This window comes from Homarus americanus, unplaced genomic scaffold (genome assembly GCF_018991925.1).
Source record: "Homarus americanus isolate GMGI-L3 unplaced genomic scaffold, GMGI_Hamer_2.0 scaffold52806, whole genome shotgun sequence".
Classification (NCBI taxonomy): domain Eukaryota; kingdom Metazoa; phylum Arthropoda; class Malacostraca; order Decapoda; family Nephropidae; genus Homarus; species Homarus americanus.
Genome location: NW_024720773.1, coordinates 7263240 through 7279593, shown reverse-complemented (window position 1 = coordinate 7279593; position 16354 = coordinate 7263240). Strand labels below are relative to the sequence as shown.

At 39.2% G+C, this 16354-nt stretch overlaps 1 protein-coding gene across 2 annotated transcripts in view; it reads left to right on the top strand.

Annotated features, from left to right (window-relative positions):
* The window catches only part of LOC121860973 (glucose-6-phosphate 1-dehydrogenase-like), a 30164-nt gene extending 14945 nt beyond the window's left edge, over nucleotides 1–15219 (top strand). Inside the window, exons 4-7 of one of the 2 annotated variants that reach the window (XM_042358393.1) lie at nucleotides 9985–10118; nucleotides 10330–10481; nucleotides 10921–11155; nucleotides 12640–15219. In XM_042358393.1, the coding sequence (XP_042214327.1) occupies nucleotides 9985–10118; nucleotides 10330–10481; nucleotides 10921–11107 (473 nt within the window). In that variant the 3' untranslated portion in view covers nucleotides 11108–11155; nucleotides 12640–15219. Of the gene's footprint in view, nucleotides 1–9984; nucleotides 10119–10329; nucleotides 10482–10920 lie in introns of both variants that reach the window. The other variant, XM_042358392.1, reaches the window with a different exon arrangement.
* The last annotated feature ends 1135 nt before the right edge of the window (nucleotides 15220–16354 follow it).

Below are 16354 nucleotides of genomic sequence, written 5' to 3'. Positions count from 1 at the left end.
TAACAAGTCCCTCAGATACGAAATTTGAAAACCACGAACAATACGTCCACGAGGTAACTGACAGGGACGAAAAAATTATAAGAGTTCTTGGAGTCAGACAAGATTGGCATTCATTGAGCTTGATGACGCAGCTAGAGAAAAAAAGAGAAAAAGAAAATGTGTAGATGATTATTATACAGTTTATATTCACCCCTCCCCCCCTGCCACCCCTCCCCCCTCCCCACACCCACAGGCACTTTAGGGTACAGGTAAGTGATTAGGGTGGTGTGGAAGGGCTTAGAAAGGGGGTGGTAGGGAGATGTCAGGGGGGTGAGGGGATAGGGAGGATCTCATGTGTGTATTGTGTTGTGTAGGGGGTCTCTCTCTCTCTCTCTCTCTCTCTCTCTCTCTCTCTCTCTCTCTCTCTCATTAGGCGTGCGGGTAAGTACCTTCAGTAACTACCACCATCACCACTACTCTTACCACCACCACTACCAGTACTCTTACCACCACCACTACTACCACCACACCACCTGCTGCTCACTTCACCACAGTCGCTACGGTCTCCACCACAGTACGCTGGCGGCTTGGTGTTGTACTCCCGTGGTTATCTTGCGGTCCTGGGTTCGACTTACAGAGCATTGGTTGGTTAAAGTCCTGACCTGAAGATTCGCCCTCCCAAGCTTATTTAACCTGAATATTAGCCACCTGGATGTTACCAAGGGGGTTTGGTTAAGTTAGCATTTGGTTAAGTTAGCGTTTGGTTAAGTTAGCGTTTGGTTAGGTTAGTGTTTTAGTTCGGATAAGTTAGGTTAGGTTAGGCTAGTGGTTAAGTTAGGTTAGTGGTGAGTTAGATTAATTTAGCACTAGGGTGAGTAATCCTCAAGTAATACGGTCATATTCCAGAGATATGGGTGTCTGTCTGTCTGGGAGAGATATAGGTGTCTCGTCTGTCTGTCTGTCTGTCTATCTGTCATCAACCTGAAGAACCTCCACCTCCCTCAACACCTTCGTCACACACCCTCTTTACGTCGTCACCTTTACCACCCCCTTCACACACTCTACTTCAACACCACTACCGTAACACCCCCGTCACACACACTACTTCAACACCACTACCGTAACACCTCCGTCACACACACACACACACTCAATCTCATCACCTTCACCACCCCCGTCACACACCACCGTCACACATTCTACTTCATCACCACCCCCGTCACACACCTCCGTCACACACTCCGTCACACACTCTACCTTGTCACCCTAACACCGCTGTGCTGCCCATGGCTTACATTACAACAGTGTCAATAGTGTTCTCAACTTTACCGCCGCTAACCATAATTCTCTAGGAGCCAACCATCACAGTCGTTGTTTGAGAAATTGTAAAGTATATCTATTTGTTTCCTCTCCCCTTCCAACCTTGAATGGATTGAGCAAGGCGTGTGTTTGTGTGTGGGCGGGTTGTGTATGTGTGTGTTTTCCTTCTGGTTGTTTCACATTTCCAAATACTGAGAAAGTGTCGAGGCGTTCCATCAAGTAGTGAACCTGGAGGCGAAGGTGTGTGTGTGTGTGTGGTAGAGAGAGGGAGGGGCGTTGGAATGTTAGTGTGGTGTACCCGTTCTTGCATGGTCAGGTACGGTGGTGTGGTGTGTGTGGAATGGTGGTGTGGTGTGTGTGGAATAGTGGTGTGGCATCATTCTGCCTTCTCTTCCTCCTCTTCCACATACTCCCAAACTCCTCCTTCCCTCCCCACCCCTCCCCTCACCCCCCTTCGTACACTATAAACTACACTTGTTCTGTTCTACACAATGTTTTATGGTGTTTTAAGCAGCCCAACCTTGATAGGGGAGAAACCTGGTCATTCTCCCCTCCCCCCTCCCCAAAGTGATGAAACAACCTCCCCTCCTCCCTCCCTCCCCTTCTCCCCTCACCGCTCTCATAATCGCTAGTCAGGCCGCACCTCGATTATGCGGTTCAGTTCTGGTGCCCCTATTATAGAATGGATATAAATTCACTAGAGTCGGTGCAGCGAAGAATGACAAAAATGATTCCGGGACTTAGAAACCTTCCATATCAGGATAGGTTAAAGAAACTAGACTTGCATTCCCTAGAAAGACGAAGAGTGCGGGGAGATATGATAGAAGTATTTAAGTGGGTGAAAGGAATCAATAAAGGGGATATAGATAAAGTTCTTATAATATCCGAGCAGGATAGGACTCGGAGCAACGGATTCAAGTTGGATAAGTTTAGGTTTAGGAGGGAGATAGGAAGAAACTGGTTCACAAATAGGGTGGTGGACGAGTGGAACAAGCCTAGCAACTTTGTAGTAAGTGCGGGAACCCTGGAAAGTTTCAAAAGGAGGCTAGATAGATTCATGGATGATAGAGAGTGGTAGTAACTCTCGACAGGAGCTGCCATGCACAGGCCAACCGGCCTATTGCAGACTCCTTATTTTCTTATGTTCTCTCCCGTCCTCCTCCTCAAGTTCGCCCCTGAGCTGATTGTTGTTGTGGTGGTGGTGTCGGAACTGTAACCCCCCCCCCCCACAACACAAACATGGCCGCCATAAAAATTAATTAATATTAAATGGTTGTCTTTGTTCGGTTCATTTTGGGGGGGGGGGTGTCCAGGTTCACATAAGCTCATTATTAAGGTCGAGAGACTAATTTGAACTTCCAGGTGACTCGTGTTACCTGTTGAGGATTACTTTACCTTACCTCTGTATTGTCGTTTTCATTTATGTAATTTTACTGTTATATTATTATTATTATTATTATTATTATTATTTGTTATTATTATTATTATTGTTATTATTTGTTATTATTATCATTATTGTTATTATTATCATTATTGTTATTATTATTAATATTATTATTATTATTAATATTATTATTATTATTATTGTTATTATTATTATTATTATTCATTTGTTTTTATTTTGTTCTGTTTTGGAGTGTTTTATTAATTGTAAAATGTGTTACTGTGTGTGTGTGTCAGAGAGAGAGAGAGATTAACTGTTAACAAATTTATTATCAAAACTTGGAGTACAGTTTTTTTTATTGTGAGTAAAGTTCAGTCAGGTCTTGACACTGAAGGTGGTATCACTGTTCACTGCCACGTAGGACAGAGGTTCATACACAGTGTAAGACATAGTCTACTTGGGGACTAATCAATGTGGAGAGAGAGAGACAGACAGACAGAGACAGACAGAGAGAGAGAGAGAGAAAAGGGGGGGGTGAGGCAGGTGAGACAAAAAGAAGTTGGGAGGTGAGAAGCCTTTTCCGGTGGTGGTGTTGCCCCCCCCCCTCTCTCTCTCTCTCTCTCTCTCTCTCTCTCTCTCTCTCTCTCTCTCATTTTCTTCAGTATATTAGTCTACATCTGTGGTTGATTGTGTGTGTGTGTGAGGATGATGATGATGATGATGGTGTGGTGATAATTTGTGTGGTAGTGGAGGTGGTGATGTGACTATGTGATGTGGCTATGTGGCGAAGGTGGTGTGGCTATATGGCGTTGTGGTGTGGTGGTGTAGGGTATTGATTTGCGTCGTGTGTGTGTGTATGTATGTTAGTGATAAGAGTCCAATCACCTTCACACCGCTTTCCCTACACCCATTTCCACCCATGGCTATCACCCCCGCCACACACACACACACACACACACACAAACACACACACACACACTAGAATTATCAACGCAATTAACAAGATAATAATACAGACAGACAGGCAGACAGACAGACAGACAGACAGGTAGACAGAACTTTACAGGAATAATAATGGGAGAATGGTAAAGGTGGTGTCTTAATTTACTGGTAAATGTAATGACTTAGGTAGATCTATGTCACCTGTTGCCATACCGGTACACCAGGGTGGTCTTAGTCACCTGTTGCCATACCGGTTCTATTCGCAGCTTTGGTCGATTGATTGACTAGTTGATTGGTGTGTGGTGGATCCATTGATTGTGGTGGAGTGTGGTGGTAGTGATTGTGGTGGGGGTGATGGTAGTGATTGAGTGGTGGGGTGGGGTGATGGTAGTGATTGTGGTGGGGGGTGATGGTAGTGATTGTGGTGAGTGGTTGGGGGTGGGGTGATGGTGTGATTGTGGTGGGGGGTGATGGTAGTGATTGTGGTGGGGGTGATGGTAGTGATTGGTGGGGGTGATGGTAGTGATTGTGGTGGGGGTGATGGTAGTGATTGTGGGTGGGGTGATGGTAGTGATTGTGGTGAGGTGGTTGGGGTGGGGTGATGGTAGTGATTGTGGTGGGTGTGGTGGTAGTGATTGCGGTGGGGGTGATGGTAGTGATTGTGGTGGTAGTGATTGCGGTGGGGGGTGATGGTAGTGATTGTGGTGGGGGTGATGGTAGTGATTGTGGTGGGGGTGACTGGATGACCTAATTAGGAGGCTGGTCAAGGAAGTGGGGTTGCCTGATTGAAAGCGGGTGCAAGTAATGGTGGATGACTGGATGAAGAAGGTGGTTATATTGGTGGATGACTGGATAAAGCAGGTGACTGATGAAGCAAATGGTGGATGACTGGATGAAGAAGGTGGTTATATTGGTGGATGACTGGATAAAGCAGGTGACTGTACCGATGGATGACCGGATGAAGCAAGTGGATGACTGGATGATAAAACAGGTGACTAAGCATTTTTTTTCTTTCTTTCTCCACCTGCTCGAATCCATTACCTCATAACACACCTCCCCCCTCTCTCACCCCTCCCCACCCCCTCTCCCTCTCTCTCACCCCCCCAGCCATTGTTCTCACAGGTGTTGCTTCAAGCTTCGTGACTCACCGTATCGTTCACTAATTAACTCAAGCTGTCCCCTGTCATACCTTTGGCAGACAGATTTAACCAGGTAAGTTACGGTAAAGGTCCAAATGAATTAACCTGAAGAATCGCCAACCACAGCTTATTTCACCTGAAGATTGATCACCCTAATGCTAACCTAACTTAAAACCTAATCTAACCTAACCTGACCTAACGTGACCTTACCTAAAATCTAATCTAACCTAACCTGACCTAACGTGACCTGACCCCCCACAAATAGCAATAGGGTGGTTAATCATCAGGTGAAATGAGCTGGGGTGGTGATTCTTCATGTGATCGTTAGGAAGATTCGAGGAATATTTAGGGAGGTGTATAAGTGAAGTTTTTTCTCGGTAATTAACGCTCTTGTTCACCTGGGGAGGAGGAGTGGTGGTGAGTGAGTGACGATGGTGGTGGTGAGTGACGGAGATGGTGGAGTAGTAGTAGTAGTAGTGATAGTAGTTGTGGTAGTAGTAGTAGTGCTGGTAATGATATAGATACACACATACACACCTTGCAACACCTCCCCCCCCTGGTCTTGCCTCACACCACCTAGGCTATAAGTCTTCCTCACCAACTTACCCCCACCACCACCCATCTCAACATGTACTGCTCTGTAAGACTCAACACAAGTAGTACATTGTAATTATCGATTTACAATACTTCATAAAGATATATATGGTAATTTTAGTGCCAGTTACTTATTAATTTATTTGTTATTATCAATTTAATCTATAATTTATTTGTTATTATCAATTTAAACTACTAACAAAGGTATTATAGTTTTGGTAATCCGGTGAACGCGAAATTAAGGTGGTTTTAGGATTAATTTTCGCTTATTTAAAAACCGCCAAATACTTCTGCGTGCAATAATAATAATAATAATAATAATAATAATAATAATAATAATAACTCCTACAGACACCTCATTGTTATCTTAGCTGTTTTAAAAAGATATTAAAAATTCACTAAAAACCAATAACATTTAAGACATACATACATACATACATACATACATACATACATACATATATAACATACTTACATACATACATACATACAATACATACATACACCATTTAACTCATAGTGTAACTTGAAATAAGACTAGTAACAGCGTTTGGTACAGCTGTTTTGTTTAGAAAGTAAATCAGTGAATAGTAACTCCAAGGTTGTGTGTGTGTGTGTGTGTGTGTGTGTTTGTGTGTGTGTGTGTGTTCCAGGAATGGCAGGTAAATAAAGACATTATTGACGTGTTATCACTATCACGTTCGTTTCTCTCTTTTTCCTTCTTTTTTCTTCCTCCTCCATCTCCTCTTCCTGCTTCTCTTTCTCCTCCTCCTCCTCTTCATTCCCTTACCTTCCCTGTTTTAATAGCTTCCCCTTTTTTCTCTCTTCTCTGCCTTCCCCTCACTAATCTGTTTATATGGGCATATTGATGTTCGCCTCTCTCTCTCTCTCTCTCTCTCTCTCTCTCTCTCTCTCAAAAGTAACAGTAAAGTAACACGAACAGACGATAGAAGCAACTGAGTGACTTAGGACTTGAAGACGGAGCCACGAACTAGGGAATCGGACGGGGTAGGTTTTTCTGATGCCCAGGTAAACATTAGTGTACTCACCTGTTCGGGGTTTTAAGTATGTGGCGGTTGAATCCAGGTGAGGCTAGGTTGCAAGTGGGGGTTAGGTGGAGGTTAGGTTAGGTTAGAGAGGGTGTGGCAGTACGAGGAAGGGGGAGAAGGTGGGTGTGGGGTGGGGATGAGGCGCGGCTACTCAACTTGTATATATATAATGACATCTGAGTTTACGCAACACGGAAACTTTCACAATCTCTCAAACTCTCTCCAGAAATACAATAAATTAATAAAGTACAGGTAGCTACAGTAATATCCCTATGTAATATCAATAAAATAAAAGATATATTAACTGTAATCTGGAAATACAGTTATTATAGTGTATCTCTATGACTGGTGTAAGGTAAAAATCAGTCTCTTTTCCGCCTCTCCTGATCTGATTAATGGATGTACAGTACGCATGAGGGATTTATATTGTTTTAGATGTTAAATTTATAAACATTAACCTTTTGTTCATTTAAGAGAGATGGGTTATATAAGTAAACAATAACATGGTGTTTATATTATTGTACTGTAGGTGTCAACTATTGGTCTGGTGTGAAGCTTTGTGTACTGTAGTCGGGAGCTGAAATGGTTGGCCAGAGTTACTTGGGTCACTCACCGACTGGCCAGCTTTCTCTCTCCCTCCCCCACTCACTCCCTTACCACCACGCCCTCCCTGCTTCCCTGTATACCCTCCCTTGCTCTCCCTTATTTCCCCTCTCATTCCCTCACTGTATTTACTCGTTATCTTTCATTCCCCTCCTTTCCATTTCCTCCCTTCTCATCCCTCTCCCTTCCTTCCCTCTCCCCTCCTTCCCTTCCCTCTCCCCGTCCCTTCCTTCCCTCCCAACATGTGTGTGTGTGTGTGTGGATGTGGATGGGGGTTGTGTGTGTGAGGGTGGATTGGCAGGGCTGGACGGATGTGGGTGTTGATTGGCGAGGTTGGGCGTGGGTGGCGTGGTTGGGCGTGGGTGGTGAGGTTGGGGCGTGGGTGAGTGGGTGGTCAGGTGGCCCGGGGGAGCTCATCGTGGTCCACCCCCAAATACTATATAATTACCCCAACGTGGAGAGGTTCACTGTGCTCTCAACTACCTGGATTACCATACACCTCTTCCTCTCGTTCAAGTTTCAACCCTTTAGCCCCTCACATGTAGGACGCCATGTTTAATATTTTTTACTTCCACCTACTTGGAACTTGAAATAAACCATTGGAAAAACATAATTTCAACCTAACTTAACCTAACCTAACCTAACCTAACCTAACCTAACCTAACCTAACCTAAAATTCGCCATTTTGACAATACCAGAAGATTTTATCCAACATAGAGAGATAGAGAGAGAGAGGTGGGTTAATAAATATCCCCATTCAGGTATCGTGTCACTTTTGATTATGTCCATCTCACTAAATGGGTTAAAACTACTATTAATATTTATTTTGTTGTTAAGGTTTATTTTTAATATTTATTTAGGCTCACATGAAGATTAACCACCCCGAGCTTATTTTAACTTATATGATTAAATACCCGAATGTTCACTTAACCTAATCTAAACTGGTCTGTGTTTGATATTTTGGGTCACGTTCTTATACCTTCACTTGTACCTGTATTGATAATTTAACTCTAAATCAGTTTCTTGGCCTAGAATCTACAGGGTTTTTTTTTTATATCCGTTACCACATGGAGATTAATGTCAAGGCTGGGAAATTAATGCTAAGGCTGGGAAATTAATGTCAATGCTGGGAAATTAATGTCAATGCTGGGAAATTACTGTCAAGGCTGGGAAATTACTGTCAAGGCTGGGAAATTACTGTCAATGCTGGGAAATTATTGTCAAGGCTGGGAGATTACTGACAGCAAGTGGGTTTTATATACTGTACCTGTAGTTTTGACCTGAATTTGTTTTTGTACTATCAGGTTATTCAAATTTCTAGGTACATACTTTACATATTTCCATTCTAAGTTAAGATACAACTGTAGTGGTTATATATAAGTCAATTTATACTTCACCAAACCTCATTAAGACATTGTTACCTTGTAGCAACCTGAAGAAATGTTTTTAATTTGTTTTCTGATTATTTCTCAATGAACTTTCCCACTTTATAATGAATAACAACTCATAATCAGTATAACATTACGGAATAACGTGTGTAATTTGCATATGCTAAGTGGGTACCTTAATTCATTCATGGAAAGGCTGGTTCATTGTGGGTGGTGGAGAGAGTTTGTGAATCATGTTGGCTATGGGTGTGGTGTAGACGGGCGTGGTGGCACAGGTGGGTGGGGGCCTCATCAGCATATGGGCGTGAGCGTGAAAGTTGGGGGTGGGTGTGATGGGCAGTGAGTGTTGTGATGCCCCGCGGGTGAACGTGGGCATCCGACACACACACACACACACACACACATACATACACATACACGATGAGCAAGGTCTAGACCAGCCTCACGTAAAGGTCACACACATTGGTAACAGTTCACTACACTATCTGGGAGAAATTGTTGATCAAGGTTAGTAATATTGGATGATCCAGTTAAGGCCTTGACGTCTTATTTTACTGAATTTACTGCTGAAGATCCTTTGAATAAAATTATGTATGTCTGTCTGTCTCATCCAGCATATAGTAGAACATTGAATTTATGTGAGCCTTTTTTCATGTTTTAATCATTTTACCTGATCATATTTTCAAGCCGTTTGATTTATGTACATTTACTACAGTATATATCTCCAGGGGTATGTGTGTTACAAGTCAGTTTGGGGTAATTGTTTGTATTCTCATGCGCAGACACTGAACTTGTGGAGGTGGTGCAACTCTCCTCTGGTCAAGGAAATCCAGATGCCAGGTTACCCAAGAGAGTGGGGGGTTGTTGGGTGGGTGTAGTGCTGTACTTATTATGACTGATGTTATTGGATGGTTGTTAACATTGAAGCCTCAGACACCGATAATATTAGCTACATGTCTTGATATTATGTATGTATGTATTTTTGTTAGTCTTTCATCACTATAAGTTAAAGTATTTCACAAGAAGGTACAATAACTCATGGATGATAAAAGTTGTGTCTGTGCAGGAAAAATTGTTGGGCGTGATTTATGAAATTTTGAGGAGTGAGAAGCATATTTATTTTATACTGTATATATATATATTTTTTTTTTTTTTTTTTTTTTTTTACACTAGTGCTATGTCATGTGCTAGTGACACCTGCCCAAGTTGGGAAATAGTATAATGAATGTTGTAAAACTAAAACATAATAATATAATGTATACATGTACAGTATATTGTATAACATACCTCATTATCATAATCAATACAGTATTGATTATGCTTTTAAAATATTTGTCTTATTTCACATATACTTTACTGTATATAAAATAGGTTGATCGTATTGTACTGCATGGGTGGAGAGGACTTGGTTAAGTATACAGTAGTTTACACACTCATTTATTCTATACTCATCAGAATTATTTTAAGACACTGTACTAACCCACATAACAGTCACTAGCTGCAGTTTGTGTACAGTACAGTACACTAAAACTTCATCTTTCCACCAATATTTCAGAATAGATTAACTAAATTTTGACTTGTTGCAGGAAAGGCGTTGAATGAACGTAAGGCTGAGGTGAGGATTCAGTACCGTGACGTAGCCGGGGACATCTTCCATGGCCAGAGCAAGAGGAATGAGCTGGTCATCCGTGTCCAGCCAGGAGAAGCTATTTATTCTAAGGTCAGTACTGGGGGAGGTTGGCTGTTGCAAGGTTAATAGTCAATGAATATGGACTTTCAAGGTAAGAGATCAGTCAATTAGAAGAGGTATTTTTGTAACTTATTTATGGTTCTTATACGTACTGTAAGTTTTAACAAGTCAGACATGCACACTGTACACTGCCCGACTGAGATTATAACATACAGTGTGCTTAACTAGTGTATTTCCTCAGGTGATGACCAAGACCCCAGGCATGTCATTTGGGTTGGAAGAGACAGAGCTGGACCTGACTTATGGAGCCCGCTACAAAGGTGCCAAGCTGCCAGATGCCTATGAGAGGCTCATCCTGGATGTGTTCTGTGGATCACAAATGCACTTTGTCAGGTACTGTATACTACCTAAACACTCAACAGTAACTTTTTAATTTTTACATAAACATATTTTTGCTTCCTTGAGCAAAAGTTTCTAAAGCATTTTTACCAGATGTTGACACTATGAAATAATTTAAATTTGAAAATACTGTATACCATTGAAAAAAAAAAGTTACCACTTTAAATCCCAAGCATTGTATTTTCACTGTTAAAAAATTATTGAACACTATGTCTCTGTTATGCACTGTTGGCAATTCCAGTACTGTACAGTGCATGCCCAGTACTTACCAACAGTGCATAACAGAGACGTGGCCGATCACCCAAGTGGCTTACAAGCCAATTAGTGGCGAATAGGATAAAAGTAAAAGTAAAAAGTTAATATTTGATCTTGTAATTTTATAATGAAATACTAATATAATAGATATTTTATCTTGCTTATATTACATTGACAGGAGTGATGAACTGGCAGAAGCTTGGCGAATCTTCACACCTTTGTTGCACAAGATTGAACAGGAGAAACCTAAGCCCATCTCTTACAAGTATGGCTCCAGAGGACCCGTGGAGGCAGACAAGATGCTCGCTGAAAATAACTTCATGTACTACGGCTCATACAAGTGGACCAAGCCAAGTCAGCTGTAAACTGTCCTCTACAGTTCATAGATTAACATACCTGTAATTATAACAGAGGTAATAATAATAAGTATTTATTCCAAGAATCAGCTGCATGTAAATTGGATCTCAGATTACAGTTCATTGTAGACTGTAATTAAGTTAAAAATTTCAAGTGATAATACAGCCACATGGGCCTAAGGAGAGAATCAATATACAACAAAAAATACACCTTTGTATATTTTAATACTGTTTATTATCTGTATATTACAGTAGGACTGTATCATTAAAAAGAGATACAGTAATTATTTACTATTACCTGTTGAAGGTACTTTTCTGGACAGGTGCCATTTTAAAGGATTTAACTCTATACCCAAGTCAAAATGATTTTTTTCTGTACTATGTCAGTAAAGTAGTAATTTCTTTTATTTAAGTTCAGTAAGGATTGTATTTACATTTTTATTACTGTACGTGTTAAAATGTCGGGTGAACATTTATGTAAGTAGCACTGAGAATTTTATGTTACTAATGACTCTATTTCTAAAGGTGAGAACAGAGATTAATATACAATATGTACACCTTGAAACAAAGTGTACAGTATAACATATAGGGCAAGAACTCCCTTTGTTTACCTCAACTCCACAGTAATGTTAAGGGTCTTCTCAGCTGTTGGGTTGTCACTATTGGGCTACAGGGAACTTGTGTCATCAGTTTTGATCTTTGGAAACTTCAGTGTGAACTTTTGTTTGTAATATATTGTCGTAATTATAGAAATGATTCCATTTAGAGACACAAGGTAATACAGTATGTGTTTTAGGATTGTTCAAGAACCTGAACAATAAAGTTCATAATAAAGACTAGACCAACTGCCAGAACAGCTGATAAGTGGTACAATTATTAACTTCTAGTGCTGAATAAATAATATTTTTTAGATGTAACTCATATTTAGAAACTAAGGCCCAGTGTATTGGTGCTTTATATAACCTCAGCTGTTGAAGCCCTTTAAGCTAAAACAAAATAACCAACAACAATCATAGCAGGGAAGCTGCGCTCAGAGCTGTGTTGATCAAAATATTTCATCTTAATGATGAGTTTTGGCCATTTAGTGATAGGGATACACTTCAAGTTTGGTACATTTATTTCTTCAACAGTGATTAAACAACGTTTCCTCTGTTGTTTAGATACATTTAATTATTATTTTATCAAGATGAAAAATATTCCTCTATGATATTTGTAGCATAAAAGGACAAGTTAATGAACACAATACAGTACCTGTACAGTACAGTATTATGTTCTTAACAGAAGTACAGTACAATATTGTCACATGTTTTATAATGATTAAGTAGGTCATATATCATTAACCCATTTGCTGCAGAATTTGTGTCTGTGGACACAAAATAATTTTCCTTGTCTGCAACAACCACAAAAAATAAATAAATAAATAAACAGCTCACACTGTCCCACAACTAGTCTCAGGCCACAATTTGCCTGTGGGTACCTAGGAGGTGCTGCCATCTGTCACTGTTTCACCTGTGGTATATTTTTCTCCTCTCCCATTCCAGCTTGTTCAACATTATGAGTGGGAAGCAGATGAGGGCAGCACCACAAGTACAGTATCTGCTGTTTTCTGGGTTTTATTTACCCAAGCTGAATATATTTGACAAGAATATTTACATTAAATTTTTCTCCAACTTATTGGTTACATTCCCCATATTAAACAAGTCATTAAAAAGTTCCTATGAACATTTACATTTTTTGATGGAGAAATAACTCTTTTTGAGAAACATTTTGAAATCTCATGATGCAGTGAAATGGTTAAGCAACACCTTAATGATCCCGGCTTTGTATCCTCGATCCCTGAATTTGATTGGCAGGTACTGCCATCACCCATGCCATTCATCTGCAGTCTGTCTGTATTTTAGTTTATGCTTGTGTTTCAGAGTTATTAAGCATTCACACACTTGATGCTCATAACAATAATGATAATTACTGTACTTTGATTATTGTAACGTGTACAGTGTCTTGTGGACAATAGAGTGTAAGTTTCTCACTTAACAAGATGTGAACTCTTAGGGTGAACACAACTAAGTTAACACATGACCATCAGTTAACAAAATTTTTTAGATTGGTTCTCACCAGCCAGTGTGCACAGAAACAGTGTACAACCATTTCTCGATAAAAGTTCTCATCTTTGGTTAAATTGTATGCTGGAAGATTAAATGCCAATAATGTTTGGTAGTTTGCACATTATTTTTAGGTTGCAGTAAAATAATGGAAATATTTTAATCATCTATATTATATATCTAAGGACTGCATTTTTATTTTATGTTGTAAATATGCTTTTTATTCAGTTTGAGGTAACATGGCTTACAGCTTATACAGTAATGTAAAAGTCACATTAGTATAACCTTTATAGTGATTAAGTTAGAGCTTTCAAATGCAGACAATGAACACCTGAGGGTTTTTATATGATGTACAGTATTGTGTTGTTACATACTGTACAAATGTTTTGTGTGATGTGTCTAAAACTAGTGGTTATGTAACTGAAGGATTTGGTCTCCACAAATATGCAACATAATGCCTTATTCCAGAAGTGTCTATTATTGAGGATTGTAGCTGTTATGAATTTTATGTTCTCAGGTACATACTGAAATGATATAGAACGATGATGTATTGCTCTATAATTTGTTCTTGTCTGATGTAATTGAGTATATCAGCTTTGCCACATGTCAAATATACTATCTGTTAGTACTACAATGTTTTTCATGTTGATACAAGTGGAGCTCTTAATATTGACTGTTATAACTCACTCTGATTAATTTTCACTGTAATACAGATCCTTCACAATTGTAACCACATCAAAAATAGGAATACAAGATCAAAATAATCGTCACAAAAACACAGCACCTCAAATCTTCCATTATATACAGTTGTTTGTGTCATTTTATACACGTACAGTGCTGGTAGAATGTAGCTTATTTTAGTACTGTGAAAAATGTGAAAAGCACACATTCCTTTGGAGAGGCTTTGCTTCAAACATCAACATCTGATATATTTTGTTTGAGCAAGTTTTATGTGTGAATAGTGTTGAAGGCTATAGTGTAAACCTATATGCTGTCTGTACATCTTTGGAATCTTTCAGATCTGCAGCAATAATTCTACAGCTAGTTAATTAAGTATCTTAGATCAAGGTGGGTCAGGTTGTTAATGATAGACAGGTGCATGATGGGTATAAAATATGCAAAGTAACTCGAGGGAAAAGAAATAGCCTCAAAGGAACTTAATTGCTCTCTGGTGGGCTGTATAAACATCTCAACTGACTGTTCAGCTTTGGACAGGGTGAGGCTTCATAGGTAAGATACAAAGACCTCATTAGTGCCCTCCTGATGTGGGATCTGTCAGGGATTTTATGATAAAAGTAAAAGTAAATGACACAAATTGTGCTGATTAATATTTTTTCAGTTGGTGTAATGTATGTGTTTAGAGCGTTGGTTTTTTGAAAGGGTGATCATAACACGTGCTGCTGATTCATGCTGCGATCTGAATAGACTCCTTAAATTCCTATCCATTCCATATTTGAGTTTTTTATGCATTCTGTGTGACTGTAAAGTTAGAAATTTTTTCTAAAATCTCTTCCAGATGTAAGATCTTTATGCATTATGTGTGTGTGGAAGGATTATCAAAAACTACCCTGAGTAATATGTGATATTGCAATTCAGCATTCCACTAATGCAAAATTTATTTTTTATATTTTTTGGTATAACACATTTTATATTTTGGAAACATACTGTTTATAGTTGTGTGAGGTAGATTGGTTGTAGGAGAAGCTTCAGCAAAGAGGATGTACTTTTTTAGAGTTTAGAGTCTGGGTAAAGTGTATTAATTATGTGTTGGTATGTAACAGTAGTAATGTGACCTAGTACAGTACAGTATAAACAAATGCTGCTGCTCCTACTATGGATGTTACTGGAAGTGAATATCAATCATGAACTATAATGTCGTATATATATGGAATTTTCTTCTTTTTATTTTAATACTGTATTTCTATTGCAATATTAATACTATTTTTATTTTTGTATTATTATTATTATTTATGGAAATTTTCATGATTTTATTAAAATATCTCAAGAAAGTTTGATAAATAGCAGTTTTATTCTGTTACCATATAACATGGTACTGTAAGCAAATTACAGGAGTAACCTGTACCACACCGGAGTATGTACTTTACTGTGTATTTACTGTACTTTATTCTCTTCACTGATCAGCCTGTTAGCCACTTGGACATTTGGTTACATCTCTGTTACACACTGTTGGCAAGTAGTACAGTATTGGGCATGTACTGGCTCTAGAATGTATCTGAACCTGTGCCAGTGTTGGTCAAGTCTGGTCTTAAATGAGCTCATACTCGGAGCTGTCACAACACTGGCAGGTTGTTCCAACAGTTCACAACTCTTGTTCCAAAAAAGTTTGCTTTGACAATTTTCTGAACTTGTGGCTTCTTTAACCTGAGACAAAAACAACATATTTCTTATAGTACTATGAGTGTATAAATGTACAATATAATACATACACTGAAGTAGACATACTAAATGTACTGTACCATACAACATGGATATAAGTACAAACATATAAAGTAGAATACTTTATACAAGTATATAAACCACAATTTGTTTTAATGTACAGGATTCTCATTTTATTTCATAATACAGTGCATGTGCTAAAGCTGTTGGTGGTAGAGCACAGTGGTCATGCACATATCTCTCACCACTGTGGGTGTGGTTCAAGTCTTAACCCAGGACACATGTGACCTTACCAAATATTGCAGGTTTTCTCCAGTAACTCTGGTTTCCTCCTGTACTAACACTGGGCAATAAAGTTCATAAAGTACATGACTATAACAAAGAACAGACCAACCACCTGAATGGCTAGAAACCTGATAAGTGGTGAAATGATAAATTTGAACCTGATACTAGGGGATTTCAGGAGTTGCCGCCTCCAGAATATTTCAAGAAAATGGACAGACAGTCAAGTCCATCTGAATTGTGGAGTTTAGACCAACACAATTGCTCTATGAAAAATTATAACTAACAAAGTATATTATTACACATTCAGCAGTGTACAGCACAATGTAGAACTATTGTAGTTTTCCAAATACAGGTACAGACATACATTCATAAAGTATCAAAGTCAGTAATACTGTAATCACAATGTGTAGTGTATTATGTACTTCATACAAACTACAGAGAGAGAATAAAAGAAAGGGGAATCAACAGCAAG